Raw genomic sequence first — 18,235 nt, 5'->3', positions numbered from 1 at the left:
TGCTACACTCCCATGCCTGGACAGTTGGGAAGCTTATTTTTTATATTTTGTCTTGGCCACCATCTTGCTCCCCAACCCGAACTATCCCACAGAATATAAATTACAAAAAAACTTGAAAGAATTCTAACTAATGTTTTGTGGTTAAATGTCATGGTTTATTTTCTACAGGTTAGTAGCAAAGATGAAGACTTTTTGGATCTTTCAGTTGATGTAGAACAAAACACTTCGATAACACATTGTTTAAGGTAGGTTGGTATGTAAATATTTTTATCCGCTTAAAAGTTAAGCATATCTTATTGGAAAAAATATATATCAACTTGATGTACATTCATATGAAAAGGCTGGTGGTGTGGAAGGACTGTTTAAGAATTACCCACACTCCCAAAGTAAGTAGTTCCTGAAGCTTTTATGTTTTGCAGCTGCAAATCAATCTTTTCAGATTGAAATTAGGCAATTTATAAGCTGGATCGGTATGCATTTGGATGTGGGTATTTGGTCAGTATGGTTGATTCAAATGAACATTACATAGTGAACAAATGAGGTGGGCACTGTTGCATCTGCTCCATTAGCAAAAACAATGATGTGTCATTATCAAAATCAGCTTGAATATTATCTTACCTTAAAGGATGAAAATGACTGCAAAGGACGTAAAGAAGTTTGAAAAAACCCATTAGGCCAGCAAAGAAATCCTGAAATCAAATTATCAAGGAGTATAACAAAAAAAATGTTGTATCGATGCATACATAAAAGGAAAATCAGAATAGGACCTCTAAAGGATGAGCAAGTTAAACTCTCAGGTAATGACAGAAATGGCAAAGTGCTGACTAACTACTTTGCCTCTTTACTAAAGAATGTTAATACAGTTGGGATATATGCAAAGCTGAAAGATGATAAACCCTCAAGTGTGCGTAATGTAGAATCGCACACAGGACAACTAAAGAGATGATAGCAAGATAAGGAGAATATGACTTACTGAATTGCGCTACAGGGAGCTGTCATAGACTTGATGTACCAAATGGTCACCACCTGTATCATAAGTCACCCTGTCTCTAGATCAAAACCTTGAAACTATAGATCATTCAGTTTAATGTCTGTAAGAGGAAAGATACCGGAATGTTTATGAAAAGGATTGACATAACATCCAGAGGAAAAACTGATTTAAAAAGATGCCAAAATGCTTAACTAGTTGGGTTTCATCTTCATGCAAAATGAACAGACTTCATTGTGAGCTAATAGTATGCATCTAAGAATACAATGGCCATTAGTGAAAGTTACAACAAATGTCTCTTTTTCCCTGCTATATAAGCTGTTACTAATCTGTAATTTGACATGTGACATTTTCTCAATTTTGAGTTTGTAGTATTTTTCATAAGATTCTTTGTTTATTGAACTATTTTATTATTTTGATATTTTAGATTATTATGGTAAGAGATTATTGTAATGAATTCAAATCCGAATGACGGAAGTAGTGGTAGGAATGTAGAAGATTTGTATGTAAAGACAATTCAGTCTTTCAAGCTCACTGCATTTAAGCCATGATCTTATTGAATGGCGGGGCAGGCTCGAAGGGCTAGTTGGCCTACTCCTGCTCCTATTTCTTATGTTCTTAAACACCTACATTTTCCTCCTATCAAATGTTTCCCTCATTCAAAGAATATCAAGTTGCTTTTCATGTCAGTTGTGAAAATAATCAAATAATACCATTTATGCTGAAAAAAGATGAATGCTGTCAAAGCTTTTCATTTTGCACTCATCAGGACAGACACAAGAATGCCAGATTTCAAAGGAAACAATTTATACCATGCAAAAAGGGGTACTAATTAGTTGGCAAGTCAGCTCTAATTGGTTGAGGCTTTGACATTGTGAGTCCACCAGAGAGCTATTGTCCCCTATACTTCGTTCAAAACGTGCAATGTTTGCATTCATTCCTTCTGCCTGCAGTGGACAGATCCATACATATGAATATACTAGCTTCTAGCAAGTATTGGGCTCAGCTTAGCTGTCATCATTTGAAGAATATACGCTTGCCTGACGGATACGTGCTGATACGATGGCACAATACCACCATAACGTATTTTGCATTGTGTGGAGCTGTAGCTCCGATTTGCTTATAAGCATCTATTGTTTGATTTGCAGTGTTGTATGTTAAGATTTATGTTGTTACAGTGAACTGTTTGTTTGTTTTGATACCACTGATGCAAAATATGATTGCAATACATAAATTCAGAACTCAAAATCGTAAATAGTTTGGACAGCAAAGCATTGATGGGGAATTAAAGCTAGGTTGTTCAAGTCTGGATGATAATCTGTACCAAAAACATTACTTAAGGTGTTACAGTAATTGAGTATTTTTACAAAAGAAAGACAGTGTCTGAATTGCGCTCACTACTTTGTGAATGGCAAGGATTAAATAGTGGCAGTTCATAGGGTTTGGCATTACTCAAGTATATTGTGATTTTATTTTTTTTGTGGCTGTGTTTAGTGCTATTTATTGTTACACTTGGCCATGTTTATTTCCCTATTAATATGCTTTTGCAGAATGCAAAATATCAAACTGGTTCTAAAAATCACTGACCAAAATCCATACTTTTGCCCAAAGAAAAAAAAAATTGAAAATTCCATTTTTAAACCCCATTGAGGAAAGGTTAAGTGTTGTCCGAAACTATCAATGAGGCATGGAAAACCAGTTTACTAAATTTAAAATTTTGAAATGCCTATTTTCAATCACTAAAGTGAACCTGAAAGCATGGGATGAGAAAGACCTTTTAGCCCTCCTGCTTTGCTTCCACAGAGGATGCACAGTTGAACCTAGACTATGGACTTTAACTCCTCCAATATGTGCTAAGCATTACTGAGCCAATGGAGAGGTCTCAGCTGAGACTGCAACACTGCCATTATAGTCATGGGAGGCTTACCTATTAGAGTATTTTTTGGTATGTGCTCATCTGTGGAAAAATAAACCCTGTTCAAGATGAGGTCTTGATCTTTCATCTTTTCTTCTCTACAAGGAGACGTAATTGTGCAAAAATATTTCCAAAGTTTTAATTTTTCGAAGTAAATGCTACTTTATCTAATTTTACTTTAGGAAACAGGACATTTTCTGTGTTTTTCCACTGCTGGGTGCATACCTGTGATAGCAACATCAGGTAAGCTTTTTATTACTGAGATGATGGCAATTCAGTTTCAATTAAACTGAAGTTCCCTTGTGCCATTCCATCCCTTCAGTAATCTCTGCGTGATTCAGCTATGCAAAATTCTAAGTGCCCAAAAAAAAATCTTTTGTGACCTATTGTAAGTCAGAATGCCTTCAAGATTATTTCTACATTTTTCATTCTGTACTATTCCTGTTGCCTGCAAAAAGCTGGGAATGAAATCTGCAGAGGTTTTTGGGGGCAGGGAGTAGCAGAATTGAACTTCATATTTTGAGATGAGCACCATCACTGCTCGGTAATGAATTGCTTTACCACTTTTTATATTCACTGCCTGTGCCGCACACATCTGAATCGGATGTTACTGTTAAATGTGAGGTTAAGTTTTACCTTAAGCTTAATCTCTAATTGTTAACCACCCCCCACCACCCACTGCAATAAGAGAAGTCTGTGCTGTAGTGGTATTGTCGCTGGACTAGTAATTCAGTGACCAAGGGTAATTGAGTTCAAATTCCACCATGGCAGATGGTGAAATTTGAATTTAAAAAAATCTGGAATTAAAAGTCTAATGTCATTGTTGATTGCCATAAAAACCAATCTGATTCACTGACGTCCTTTTTAGGGAACGAAATCTGTCGTCCTTGCCTAGTCTCACTAAAGATTGTTCCTTTCACAGTCATAAAATTCCACATACTCTTTGAAGGGACATCAGAAATAGTTTTCTGTTCATCCTTTTAAGATATTTCTTGCAATTGTAACAGCTTGCAATATAGTTTTGGCTGAAGACTCATTTTAGTTCCATCTTTCCATAACTTTTTTAACTTATTAAAAATTTTAAATTGATTCAATACAAGGTCACAAAACAACTTTCAATGAGAAGCGATCACCTTTGGTTCCACTCGTTCTTCACATGTTGACTTCTGGATTCTCCTATGCCTGTTAACTGGCATTGTTCTTGCTAAATTTTTGAACGTTTCTTATCTTCAACAACCTGATTTTATCGAATGGCCAGGATCTGTTCAAGATTTTAATGCTGCTGCTATATTTGGGATATGATGTATTCCCTATAAGTACAAACAGGCAATTTCTCCCACCTCAAACACTTCATGCTTTAGCTTTTTATGCATCTTCCCCTCTTTCTTTTTCCCAGAGTTAACATGTTCATTGCTAGTTGGAGTCATACCTAGCACAAAGGAAGATGGTTGTGATTAATGAAGGTCAATAACCTCCACTCCAAGAATATTGCTGCAGAAGTGCCTCAGGTATCTCAGACCCAACAATCTTTAGCTGCTTCATCAGTGACTTTCCTTCTATCACTAAGTCAGAGGTGGGGATGTTCACTGATGTTCAGCATCAATCACGACTCTTCAGATACTGAAGCAGCTCATGTCCAAATTCAGCAAAACCTGAACATATTCAGGTTGAGCTGACAAGTGGCAAGTAACATTCATGCCACGCAAGTGCTGGGCAATAACCACCTCCTTCGAGAGAGAATCTAACCATCGCCCCTTACCATCCAATGGCATTACCATCGCTCGATTTCCCCCACTACAAACATCCTTGAGGTTACCATTGATCAGAAACTGAACTAGGCTAGCCACATAAATATTGCGGCTATAAGAGCAACTTAGAGGCTTGGAATCCTGCAGAGAGTAACTTACCTCCTGACTCCTCAAAGCTTATCCACCGTCCACAAGGCACAAATGAGGATTCTGATGGAATACTGTCCCCTTGCCCGAATGAGTGTAGCTTCAACAACACTTAAGAAGCATACCACCATCACTATGCAGGACAAAGCAACCCACCTGACTGGCACCCCATCCACTAACATTCTTCAATTTTGGCACAGTCACAGTAATGTGTACCACCTACAAGATATACTGCAGGAATTCGACGAGATTCATTAGCACTTTCCAAACCAATGACCAATCCCATCTAGAAGAACAAGGGCAACAGATAATGGAAACATTACCATCTGGCAGTTCTCCTCCAAGTCACTCCCCATCCTGACTTGGATATACAATGGTATTCCTTCACTGTTGCTGGGTCAGAATTCTGGAACTCCCACCTGAACAGCATTGTGGGTCTATCTACATCTCATGGACTGCAGCTCGCCACCACCTTCTTGAAGGCTATTAGGGATGGGTAATAAATGCTGGCCTGTTCATCAATGCCCACATGCCATGAAGGAATTAAACAAAAATTATTACACTGATCTTTCCTCATCTTTTCAACTCAAACGTTTGTAGGTTAAAGAGATACATCTTATTCTACTCAAAACGTTTCTCTTTCAGCTGCAGAACTCCGTACTTTCCTCAGTCTTTCTGTCTGGCATGACATGGATTTTTAAATCCTAAATTTGATATTGTTGAGATACTACTACTTGATTTGCTAAAATATCTTGATCAGCCTGGGCCATTTGTCTCACACAAAATTCGATTTTTCAGGGAATTGAATTGGAAGCATAAAGAAGCAAAATTTATTTTGCAAGTAATTTTGGTTGGAAGTACACACATATATGAACATCAGTCTAGGTAAAGTTTGGGCTGAGCTATAATTTCCCTTGAATTCAAATAATCTTCCAGAATATATTATCCAGGTACGTTTTAGAAGACTGCCCTTTCATCTAGATTTCAGGAAAAAAGGAAGTTAACAAAATGAGAATCACAGCAATCAGTCATTCAATCAGGCTTAGTTCTGAAGTTTTTTACTAGTCTCTTTGTTTGAGGCGCACATGATAATTTTCAAAATTGTCTATTGCATCCGGAATCTGCCTTTGCTAACAGTTATGTTACTTCTTTTTAATTCTACAGAGGATTTAGCAACACTGAGACACTCTGCAGTGAATATAAGTATTACTGTGAGCAATGTCGTAGTAAGCAAGAAGCACAAAAGCGGTGAGCACTTACACTTTATAAAGCAAAAATGAATGCTTTTGATTTACTAAATATAATGCTGCTTGGTGCATGTTAGAAAAGTAATGTACGTTTTTTTGTATTTACTGCAGCTGGATAAATCCTACAATATCTGTCTCTTCCTTTAGGATTTATAAATGTGGCTTACTTTTATAGAATCTGTAATACCTAACATGCTTATAACATGATTATGACAGTGTTAAAGATTAATTAGAGAAGCGTCACGAAAGAAATTCTACACTTATGATGCCGCTAAATCTATTTTTAACAATAATCAGTCTAATTTATATGTGTGTAAAATTTGTGCAGATTGCGAAGGCAATGTGACTTTATTTCCGCCTTTGCAGGATGAGGGTGAAGAAACTTCCAATGATTCTTGCTTTGCATTTGAAAAGATTCAAGTACATGGATCAGCTCCATCGATACACAAAACTCTCTTACAGGGTGGTTTTTCCATTGGAGTTGAGACTCTTTAACACATCAGGGGATGCCACCAATCCAGATAGAATGTATGATCTTGTAGCTGTAGTTGTTCACTGTGGCAGGTAATTTACTGCTGTATTTGCTTGAGAATCTTATATTGTTGCATTTACTTGATATACTATGAATGCAGATTCTACTTTTCAAGTTCAAATTTTGTTTTGCTGAAGTAAAACATCTCGTACTTAAGTGGTAACTTGCACTGTAGATCATGTTATATTCGCAGACCTAATGCTGACTCCACTGGCTGACCCTTCCTTAAATTCATCCCTCCTAACATTACACTCCTCCATCTCCAATTTCTAAAATGGCACTGAAAATGATTGCCGACACTTCAAGTGGCAAAACGCATGTTGGTCACCTTTCCTTGAGAGCTGGTTTCAAAGAGCATTAATGCTTTTGCAATCAGTATTGATTTAAATAACTCCCAAACCAAATTCTGACAGCCTACAGATCATGACAAAAATGGAATTTCCTAAATGAATTTCTGTAACAGTGAAATTTTCAAAATATTTCATGCTCATTGATACTAAGGCAAGGGATCAGGATTGAGTGGTTGGTGTGATCACAGTGGGAAAGAAAAGTAGCATGATTAACCCTTCATTTAACAATGCTGAAATGTTTCCTTTTAAATTATTTCTTGACCAATGAGCACAATCGAGTTTCCCAAGCCAGATTATCCCTGGTATGAATTCCCCTACTTCTGTGACCAGATATCTCACCCTTCTCTCTTTCCTCCCCATCGCAACAGACCAGGAAATCCTGCTGTTACTATGATTTTTTTAGTAGAGCCCTGTTACCTCACACTAACCACCACCACACACGTGCACATACACACACAACAAACCCCCCCCGCCCCCATTTCTAATGCTTCCAACGACTGTTATCTAGTACAAAGAACAAAGAAAATTACAGTGCAGGAACAGGCCCTTCGGCCCTCCAAGCCTGCACTGACCATGCTACCCGACTTGACTAAAACCCTCTACCCTTCCGGGTACCCTTCCACCCTATTTATGTATTTGTCCAGACGCCCCTTAAAACTCACTGTTGTATCTGCTTCCACTATTTCCCCCAGCAATGAGTTCCAGGCACCAACCACCCTCTGTATATAAAAAAAATCTGTCTCGTATGTCTCCTTTTAAACCTTGCCCCTCACACCTTTAAACCTATGCCCCCTAGTAATTAACTCTTCCACCCTGGGAAAAAGATTCCTACTATCCACTCTGTCCATGCCTCTCAAACTTGTAGACTTCTATCAGGTCATCCTTCAACCTCTGTCGTTCCAGTGAGAACAAACCAACTTCTCCTCATAGCTAATGCCCTCCATACCAGGCAACATCCTGGTAAATCTTTTCTGTACCCTCTCCAAAACCTCCACATCCTTCTGGTAGTGTGGCGACCAGAATTGAACACTATATTCCAAGTGCGGCCTAACTAACGTTCTATAAACATGACTTGCCAGTTTTTAAATTCAGTGCACCGGCCGATGAACACAGGCATGCCATATGCCTTCTTAATTACCTTCTCCACCTGCGTTGCCGCTTTCAGTGAGTTGTGTACCTGTACACCCAGACCCCTCTGCCTATTAATATTCTTAAGGGCTCTGCCATATATTTCCGATTTGTATTCGACTTCCCAAAATGCTTTACCTCCAATTTGTCCGGATTAAGCTGCATCTGCCACCTCTCTGCCCAGGCTTCCAACTGATCTATTTCCTGCTGTATCCTCTGATGGTCCTGATCGCATCTGCAAATCCACCAACCTTTGTGTCATTCACAAACTTACTAATCAATCCAGTTACATTTCCCTCCAAGTCATTTACATATAGTATAAACAGTAAAGATCCCAGCATTGTGATCCCTGAGGAACACCATTTGTCATAGCCCTCTATTCAGAAACACATCCTTCCACTGCTACCCTCTGTCTTCTTTGACCGATGTGGATGTGCCGGCGTTGAACTGGGGTAAACACAGTAAAAAGTCTGACAACACCAGGTTTTAGTCCAACCGATTTATTTGATAGTAAACTCACAAGCTTTCGAGGGGACTCCCTCTTCGTCTGGTGAATGGAGAGCCCTCTCCATTCAGTCAGTTTTGGATCCACCTTGCCGGCTCACCTCTGATCCCATGCGACTTCACCTTCTCACCAGTCTGCCGTGAGGGACCTTGTCAAAGGCCTTACTGAAATCCATGTAGACAACGTCCACTGCCCTACCCTCATCAATCATCTTCGTCACTTCCTTGGAAAAACTCTCTCATGTTTGTGAGACACGACCTCCCCTTCACAAAACCATGTTGCCTCTCTCTAATACGTCCACTTATTTCCAAGTGGGAATAAATCCTGTCTCAAAGAATCCTCTAGTAATTTCCCTATCACTGATGTAAGGCACACCAGCCTGTAATTCTCTGGATTATTCTTGTTACCCTCCTTAAACAAAGGAACAATATTGGCTATTCTCCAATTCTCTCAGGGACCTCCCCTGTAAGAAGTCTCTCAACACCAGGTTAAAGTCCAACAGGTTTATTTGTTAGCACAAGCCACTAGCTTTCACAGTGCTGCTCCTTCATCAGGTGAGTGAGATTTCAGTTCACAAACAGGGCATAAAAAGACACAAACTCAATTTACAAAATAATGGTTGGAATGCAAGTCTTAAAGGTACAGACAATGTGAGTGGAGAGAGGGTTAGGCACAGGTTAAAGAGATGTGTATTATCTCCAGCCAGGACTGTTAGTGAAATTTTGCAAGCCCAGGTAAGTCATGGGGGTTACAGATAGTGTGACATGAACCCAAGATCCTGGTTGAGGCCGTCTTCATGTGTGTGGAACTTGGCTGTTAGTTTCTGCTCAGCAGCTCTGCATTGTTGTGTGGCATGAAGGTCGCCTTGGAGAACACTTAGCCGAAGATCTGAGGCTGAATGACTGTGACCACTGAAGTGTTCTCCAACTGGAAGGGAACATTCTTGCCTGGTGATTGTCAAATGGTGTTCATTCATCCGTTGTCATAGCGTCTGCATGGTCTCCCCAATGTACCATGCCTCGGGACATCCTTTCCTGCAGCGTATCAGGTAGATAACAATGGCCAAGTTGCAACTGTATCGTATACCTGGTGAATGGTGTTCTCACGTGAGATGATGGCATCCATGTCAATGATCCGGCACGTCTTGCAGAGATTGCTGTGTCAGGGTTGTGTGGTGTCATGGTTACTGTTCTCCTGAAGGCTGGGTAGTTTGCTGCGGACAATGGTCTGTTTGAGGTTGTGCAGTTGTTTAACCATTATTTTGTAAATTTGAGTTTGTGTCTTTATATGCCCTCATCTGATGAAGAAGCAGCGCTCTGAAAGCTAGTGGCTTGTGCTAACAAATAAATCTGTTGGACTTTGACCTGGTGTTATGAGACTTCCCACTGTGTTTACCCACTCCAATGCTAGCATCTCCACACATTGACCTCCCCTGTAGACAGTGAGGATATAATGATTTCCCGCAAAGCCCCAGCAATTTCTTCCTTTGTCTCTCTCAGTATTCTGGGGTATATTCCATCAGGCCCTGGGGACTTGTCTACCTTAATGTTTCTCAAGAACCCCAATATCACCACCTTTTTTGATCTCAACATGACTCAAACTATCTACATATCCAATCCCAGACTCATCTTCCACCAAGTCCTTCTCTTTGGTGAATACTGATGCAAAAGTATTCATTTAATACCTCGCCCATTTCCTTTAGCTCCACGCATAGATTCTCTCCCTTGTCCTTGAGTGGGCTAATCTCTCCTTGGCTACCCTCTTGCTCTTTATATATGTATAAAAAGCCTTGGGATTTTTCTTAATCTTGCTGGCCAATGTTTTTTTGTAACCCCTTTTAGCCCTCCTAACTTCTTGCTTAAGTTTCTTTCTTTCTACTTTCCCTTGCTTCGCTTCCGAGCTTTGATGAATACTTTTTTCTCTTTGATCAGGCTCACAATATTTCTCGTTATCCAAGGTTCCCAAAACTTGCCATACTTATCCTTCATCCTTACAGGAATGTGCCGGTCCTGAATCTCTCTCAACTTGCACTTGAAAGCCTCCCACGTGCTAGATGTTGATTTGCCCTCAAACATCTGCGCCCAACCTACATTCTTCAGTTACTGCCTAATATTGTTGTAATTAGCCTTCCCCAATTTAGCACCTGAACTTGACTACACTTATCTTTATCCATCAGTACCTTAAAGCTTACTGAATTGTGGTCACCGTTCCTGAACTGCATCCCCACTGAAACATCGATCACCTGGCTGGGCTCATACCCAAATACCAGGTCCAATATGTCCTCTTCCCTAATTGGACTATCCATGTACTGTATCAAGAAGCTCTCCTGGATCTCTTTACAAATTCTGCTCCATCCACGCCCCTAACAATGTAAGTCCCAGTCAATATAGGGGAAATTTAAAATCTCCCACCACAACAACCCTGTTACTTTTACGCCTTGCCAAAATCTGTCTACATATCTGTTCCTCTGTCTCACACTGGCAGTAGGGTGGCCTAGAGTAAACCCCAACATTGTGACTACACCCTTCCTATTCCTGAGCTGTACCCATTTTGCTACGCTGTAGGAGCCCTCCGTGATGTTCTCCCGGAGTACAGCTGTAATATTCTCCTTAACCAGTAGTACAACTCCTCCACCCCTTTACATCCCCCTCTATCCTGCCTGAAACATCCTGTACTGCCACACCCAAATCCACTTTTTCACTGTTGTCACAGCCAACACTCCCTTCCATGTTTTACACCCCAGGATTAATTTCCATTCTCTTTCTAAATGTTGCTGTTTCCTGACATCTCATTCCCCTACCTACCAGATCTGCTTTGTTCAAATTCTGAATCCCATCAGCCACCTCTGTGTATGTGATCAACTTTTTTCACACTTTCTCACACCAAACCCTCTGTTCCCAAACTGTAAATTCACTCTTGATAATCCACACACTTTGCCCATGTCTCCAGTGTTGTGATAGGCAGTTTCAGTAATTTGCCTCCTACTTCCCTGCACTAATGTGGGGGGAAAAAAAACAATGTTCCTCCCGTTTTCCTGGTTTCTGGTCTTTAAAAAAAAGCTAATTAACTACATAGTGTACAAAGTTAGTTTAACTATCAAGGTTGCAGATTTACTCTTTTTATCCAAGTAGGTGCATGATAAATTTTAAGCTACATCAAGTAAGATGCTGAGTCCTCATTTGGGATACAAATTCTTTGATATTGATATCCCCTATAGCTCACCCAAAAAGTTTGTTTATTGGCCACAGGTAGACTTACATTAACAATGGAATGAAGTTACTGTGAAATTCCCCTAGTCGCCACACTCCAGTGCCTGTTAGGATCAACGCACCTAATCAACACATCTTTCAGACTGTGGGAGGAAACCCACACAGACACAGGGAGAACATGCCCAAACTCCACACAGATAGTGACCCAAACTGGGAATCGAACCCAGGTTCCTGGCACTATGAGGCAGCAGTGCTAACCACAGTGCCATCCCTGAAGAAAAGTGTTCATTGTTCAAGTTTGAGTTTTGAATGACAATTTTGACCACAGGTGATGTGGTCCCAGTCAAGCCAATTCCAGCCCTCGTATAATGTTCTCACATCCTTCCAGTAGGATGAGAAAATTGTGATTCATTGGGAAACATACGGTTATTTTGCTCTGGCCCCAAATCAGACGTATTCTAGGGTTTAATAGATTAAATTATGAGGGCAGAACTTCAAAACTTGGAAATATTGTGAACTTTAAGGAAGATATTGATAGACTTTGAGGGAAAATTTAGTGCAGAGAAGCATGAAGTGATTCATTTTGATAGCAATAGCAAGGCAAAGGGGAAAAAAAGGCACGGTACTAAATTGGGTGCAGCAGCATTGAGACTGGGACAGGTATGTGTCAAAGGTGATGATGCACGTTGAGGAAATGATTAAAAAGGCATAAGGGAAGCTTTTCAAAATAAAGTGTGGAATACAAAAGCAAGGAAATAATGAATATTTAAAAACTGTTTCAGCCTGAATTCTGGGAACTACACCTTAGGAAAGATGTGAAGGCTTTAGAGAGGGTGCAGAAAAAATTTACTGGAATAGTTCAGAGTTGAAGATATCAGCCATTTGGATAGATTGTTCTTCGAATAGAGGAGGTTGAGAGAAGATTTGATGGAGTTTAAAATCATGCGGGGTCTTCCATCAACTATCCTCATTGATGGAAGGATCAAGAAGCATAAGGCATTGATTTATGATGAACAGCAAAATAACCAACACCGACATGAGGCAAAACCTTTCTGGCAGCGAGTAATTGGGATCTGGAATGCACTTAACATGAACGTGGTAGAGGCAGATTCAGTTATGGCTTCCAAAGAGGAATTGGGTGAGCACCCAAAGAGAGAAAGTTTGCAGGAATGGAGAGGGGAGTGGAACTAACCAAGTTGCTCTTGACAGCCAAGATGGACATGATAACCATTCTGTAATTGAGTTGTTGGTAACACTCCAATACTTTATATACTAAAACTCAGTTTGACTAAGTTATTGTAAATTAATAACTCCATGTTTTATAGCCTAAAATAACTTATCATCTGATTTGCAGTATATAATGCCACGGAAGGTTCACTAATTATAATTTTTTTTCCTTGTAGTGGTCCTAATCGTGGACATTATATCACTATTGTAAAGAGCCATGGTTTCTGGTTGCTCTTTGATGATGATATTGTGGAGGTAATTGTTTCTGCTTATGATTTTTTAATTCACTGTTAGATGACCCATTATTGTTGTTTTTTGCTGCTGTAACCTTGCATGGAAAAATCCTAAACCAATGAATATTTCACTGGTGATGGAATTCATCCAATTATTTCAGTAGTTACTGTCAGTTTTATAGTTCAAGTGAAGATTTCATCTGTAATGTAAAGGAAATAAATAAATTCCATGATCAGTACCACCTATGGGAGAAATAGTCTATTTTTTTGTAAAAGTATCTGTGCCTTATTGTTGCCACTTAACTTTGAGCCACAGTATTTCTTTCAAACCTATTTTTATTGAACAATGAACTGAGGGACTTAAGTTTCCCAACCTTGCCTCTTAATTAAAGATTGCTCTTGGTACAAAGGAAGGTAATAGGAGACCTAACTGGGGCTTTCAAGGTAGTGAGAGGTTTTGATAGAAATCAAAGATTATAAATTCAAAGTCACTGGCAAAAGGTTTGCAGGAGAGCTGAAAATACAATTTTTTTCAGAGTTTTCAGGAGCTGGAATAATCTGCCTTTAAGAGTGGTGCAAACTGATTCCATAAATATTGGTTGGAATTCTCCGTTGCCATATGTCCCACTACTGCTGCTAGCAAGAATGGAGAATTTGGCACTCAGCCAAAGCTCCATTCACAGCAGCGGGACCAGAGAATCCCAGCCACAGATGAGGTTGAAAATACCCAGCCATTATTAAAAGGGAGTTGGGCAGGTAATTGAGGATGAGGAACATGTCAGATTATGGACAAAAACAGGGATGTACGATGAGGCACAACTACCCTTTCAAGAAGCCAGCATAGGCACAATGGGCTGAATGACTTTCTATGTTGTTTCTTTGAAGAAAATAATTAATTCCCGAGTGATTTTCTCCTAATTGTAATAGTCTCTGCTTTTAAACTAATGAGATAATACTAGAGTTCTTAAATTTTCTGAAGATAGCGTGTGGATTAAGGGAGAACAGATTTAAAAAAAAAACTCTTACCTGATTGACATCAATTATGATGTGGCGATGCCGGCGTTGGACTGGGGTAAACATAGTAAGAAGTCTGAACACCAGGTTAAAGTTCAAGCTTTAATCTGGTGTTGCGAGACTTCTTACTGCCATCAATAAAAGTGTTTTATAAAAAGATGATTAATTTATTTTGTAATTTTTATTGTTTCTCCTGCATGGACTTTAGAGCTGTGTCTAAGTCTGTTTGGCTTCGTTTGTATCAGAAATGATGTGGAAATAGGAAATTTACTGTTTAATACAATACAGAAAATATACTGTAGGTAATTCTGGAAGACCAAAAGAAAAGGTTGCTAAGGAGCTCTCTCCGTATATAACAGAAGATGTAGTTCTACAGTATCTCCACTTGAAATTTTATGTACTCATAGAACTAACATGGATTTCCACCATTCTTGTTTGTTTCAGTTTTCTAACAAAATTGGAAAACTTCATAGTTTTTAAAAAAAACAGTTTGCTATATTTGTAATGTAGTAATAGTGTTGAAATTCTAGCTCCTCCTAAAGTAGCTGAAATGTGCCAAATTGAACTTTGTACTTTTGAAAGTAATGCACATTGATAAATTGCTATAAATTTATGCACAGATTTTTGAAAATAATATCTACCTTATTTAGCTGAGCTGTGTGCCTTGTATTGAGTTAGCATATCATCCGCCCCTTTGAATTTGAATAGATTTTGAATATCTATCTCCCCACCCTTTCCTGACTCCTTTCTCCATTTTTTTTCCTCTTTTAATATTTGTTTAAGAAATGTTACGTTTCTTTTTTGTAGCACTAAAACATAAAATACCAATGGAGCAAACAAGTTTATCGTGGTTTAATATTGAAGTATCTAATATTAAACCTAAATATTTCTTTCCAATTGCAGAAAATAGATGTCCAAGCTATTGAAGAATTCTATGGGTTAACATCAGATATCTCCAAAAACTCCGAATCAGGTTATATTCTTTTCTACCAATCAAGGGACTAAGAAATTTGAAGTAGGAATTACTGGTCATCTTAAAGGAAGCAGGTGCTCTGTGGCATTTCCCACAGAGGCTGTGGGACAGGATCTCAATGAACAGACAATGTACAGCAAGATTTTTTTTGGTATGCAAGCTCGGAGTCTTGAATGTATGCTGACAGCATGATGGCACAAGATATTGGCATTCCTTACCATGTTCTTCCTGTTACTATGTACCACCTTTCAAAATCACTGTACACTAGGGGAAGAAAAAAAAGACTTACAAGTTGGTCCAACTTTTTTTTTGTAAAAGTTTCAGTAATATCATTTGACTAATTTTTGTATTTGACACTACTGTAAATTATTTGACTATTAATGTATTATGTTGATTTCAATGTTCAAAGCATTCTGATATGACAAAAACATTATTTTTTTAACAATCTCTTCTGACATTTTTTAAGATATAATTTTCTTTTTAAAAAAGACATTTTATTTTTGCCCCCAACATAATGGGAGTTTGATTAAATTATGATTACTGTTAAATTCTTATACTTGCTAAGTACAGCAGCGCATATTAACTTGCAGTATCAGGGCTATATTTGACAACAGGTGCTGCAGATTTTTTTATTTGCTACAAACAAGACAAATTATGCATTTGTGGATAGTCATAGGAGTGGAAGGAAATTTAAAACCTGTGAAAGTTTTTAATTTTAAGATCTGTTCATTTATTCAGTTTGTTTTTGCTCCATCTTGACTACAATTAGCTTAAATCCAACCCCAACCCAAAAAAGAATCAGTAACTAGTGGGCCAAGCACAGGTATGAATAAAAACACTATAACTCAAGCTCCAGCTTCTGTGCTTGAAAGTTATTCAAGTCATTAGATACATGTATTTTGTATATTGGTTTCAACATTTTTACAAACAATATGTTTGAGATTTGAAAACCTATAAAATATGCTGTTGCAAGACCTGTACTATAGTTTGAAAACCAGTTACAAAGTGCACTTTGATATAGATCTATAAGTATCCAGACAGGCATAATTTATGAGATGTGTTTTGATACAGTCTTGTATTGAGGGACCTTGTCTGCATTGAATAAAGGTAACACATGGGCCAAAGACATTGCTGTACTGATTCTGTGAGTTGCAGTATAATGTGTAAAATGTTCCACATAAGACTCTGGTTTAATGAGTGGACTTCAATTAACAGTGGGTAATAATTTGACTTGTAATTTGTATGTCGTATTTTTCTGTTTCATTCTTTCAGCCTTTCTGTGCCTTGCTCTATGCCCAACAACAGAGTCAATCTACTCTCAAGTACCACTGTAAATTGAGAACTGGTTTCTTGGAAGAGAGAGGGACCAGCTCTGAGTGACTGTTGGTTAGCTTGGCTTCCTTCACTGCCTTCCCATGTTGGCACTGCTGATGGCAGATCCTTGTCATGAGGGAGCTGGGTTGCAAACTTTGACCTTGTCCACTGTGCTGCAGACCATTGATGCTCCATCAAATGGTCTTATTTTGAATTATTTTAATGTTAAATTCTTGTGTTATCTTGTGAAGTGTACATTCATCAAACTGGTATGAATTGTTTCTGAAATCACTTTCTCTGTAATAAGTGACAATTGTGATGGTGCTAACAAAGGGAAAAATATTGATTTTAGAATGAACATTCAGTGACTAAGATGGCTTCCAGCTGTACCTAGGCATGATAAAATACACTGCTTATAGCTTGCTTGCATCATATAACGAAAACAATATGTTGCAGTACTGGATGCAGCAGATTTGCCGTGATATCGCTCTGCGTATGGAAATATTTGATTTAAAAATTGGTTTCTAATAAGAATTAGAATATTTTTCTGAATAATTTTTTTGTCCTTGACCAGGTCTTAATGGATTAATGGTCACAAATGGCTTAGCCACAGAGCTGTATTTAAATGCTATGACATTAAATTAATGCCACTTCCTGTATCATACATTGGTCAGAGGAAAATAGCTTTCATTATTTTTCTACTCTAAAATGAATGAAAGCAAGCATTAGACAGTGAAATTTATGCTCTTAACATCCAGCTAGATCTGTAATAATTACTGTCACCTTTCTTTAATTTACCTTTTAAAGTGATTTTCTCATCAGACCCTGATCCTGTTTAGAAAATGGGTATGTTCGCAACTCTTGTTTGCCTGTCTTCCATTGGGTGTAAAAACTTCAGTAAATTGAAGCATATTGCATAAGCAGTTTCTCAAAATATATGTACTCTTCCACAGTGTATCTCTAACATCATATCTCTATTTGGTGGGTGGATATCATTTGCCATCTAAGTAATCTTAAAATGTTTGACTGAGTTTTCACCAGATGTGATAAGTCAAGTCACTTCATCTTTTTTAAAACAAAAGGCAAGTGTTAATAACTACATCAATAAATACAAATTTTCCATCTTAATCAATTGCTTTTCTAGTGTCGCACTCTTGAGCTACTCCCAATGTATGTATGCTGCAAACATTATTCTGTTAAATCTGTGAAAACAGATGTTTCATCAGATGCAAATATGACAGCTACGGCTCCAATTGTTTGAACTGGAAACTTGGAGCAAATCATCAACATTACCAAGTTAGTGAACCAATTTTGGACTCCAGTATCATCTTGAAGATAGATTTTTTTTTAAGAAAGGAATACAACAATTTTTGAGTACATATTCTGCTAAGTTCATAGTGACATGTGCATTTCTGTGTTTACTTTTCCATGGTTACATTTGAATGCCTTTTTGAGCTATTTCCAAAATGCTTGCGGTCAGCGTACCACTGCAGTAGGATACCTGAGTTGTGCTGCTTGTATTTTGAGGTGCCTGCATCTTCACATGTAGTTTGCTTTTGGCAATTTGTTAATGAAATCTAAGGATCAATTTTATTGGTTGAGCTTCTGGAAAGGATGGGCAGTTAGATTGTTTAATGGAATAAATAACTATTGATTGGTGCCACAGTAGGCTTATGTTGACACTGCAATGCAGTTACTGTGAAAA

General features: G+C 38.4%; 1 protein-coding gene across 1 annotated transcript in view; it reads left to right on the top strand.

Annotated features, from left to right (window-relative positions):
- Positions 1–17,604, top strand: part of LOC145342648 (ubiquitin carboxyl-terminal hydrolase 12-like) — a 35,267-nt gene extending 17,663 nt beyond the window's left edge. The window contains exons 5-9 of the mRNA XM_080188195.1: positions 169–245; positions 5,963–6,046; positions 6,412–6,609; positions 13,173–13,251; positions 15,147–17,604. Of these exons, the coding sequence (XP_080044321.1) occupies positions 169–245; positions 5,963–6,046; positions 6,412–6,609; positions 13,173–13,251; positions 15,147–15,248 (540 nt within the window). The 3' untranslated portion in view covers positions 15,249–17,604. The remainder of the gene's footprint in view (positions 1–168; positions 246–5,962; positions 6,047–6,411; positions 6,610–13,172; positions 13,252–15,146) is intronic.
- The last annotated feature ends 631 nt before the right edge of the window (positions 17,605–18,235 follow it).

Source organism: Carcharhinus amblyrhynchos, chromosome 4, assembly GCF_965287045.1.
Source record: "Carcharhinus amblyrhynchos chromosome 4, sCarAmb.v2.hapA, whole genome shotgun sequence".
Taxonomy (NCBI): domain Eukaryota; kingdom Metazoa; phylum Chordata; class Chondrichthyes; order Carcharhiniformes; family Carcharhinidae; genus Carcharhinus; species Carcharhinus amblyrhynchos.
Note: the sequence above shows the minus strand (reverse complement) of the source record. Positions and strands in the feature narration are given on the sequence as shown.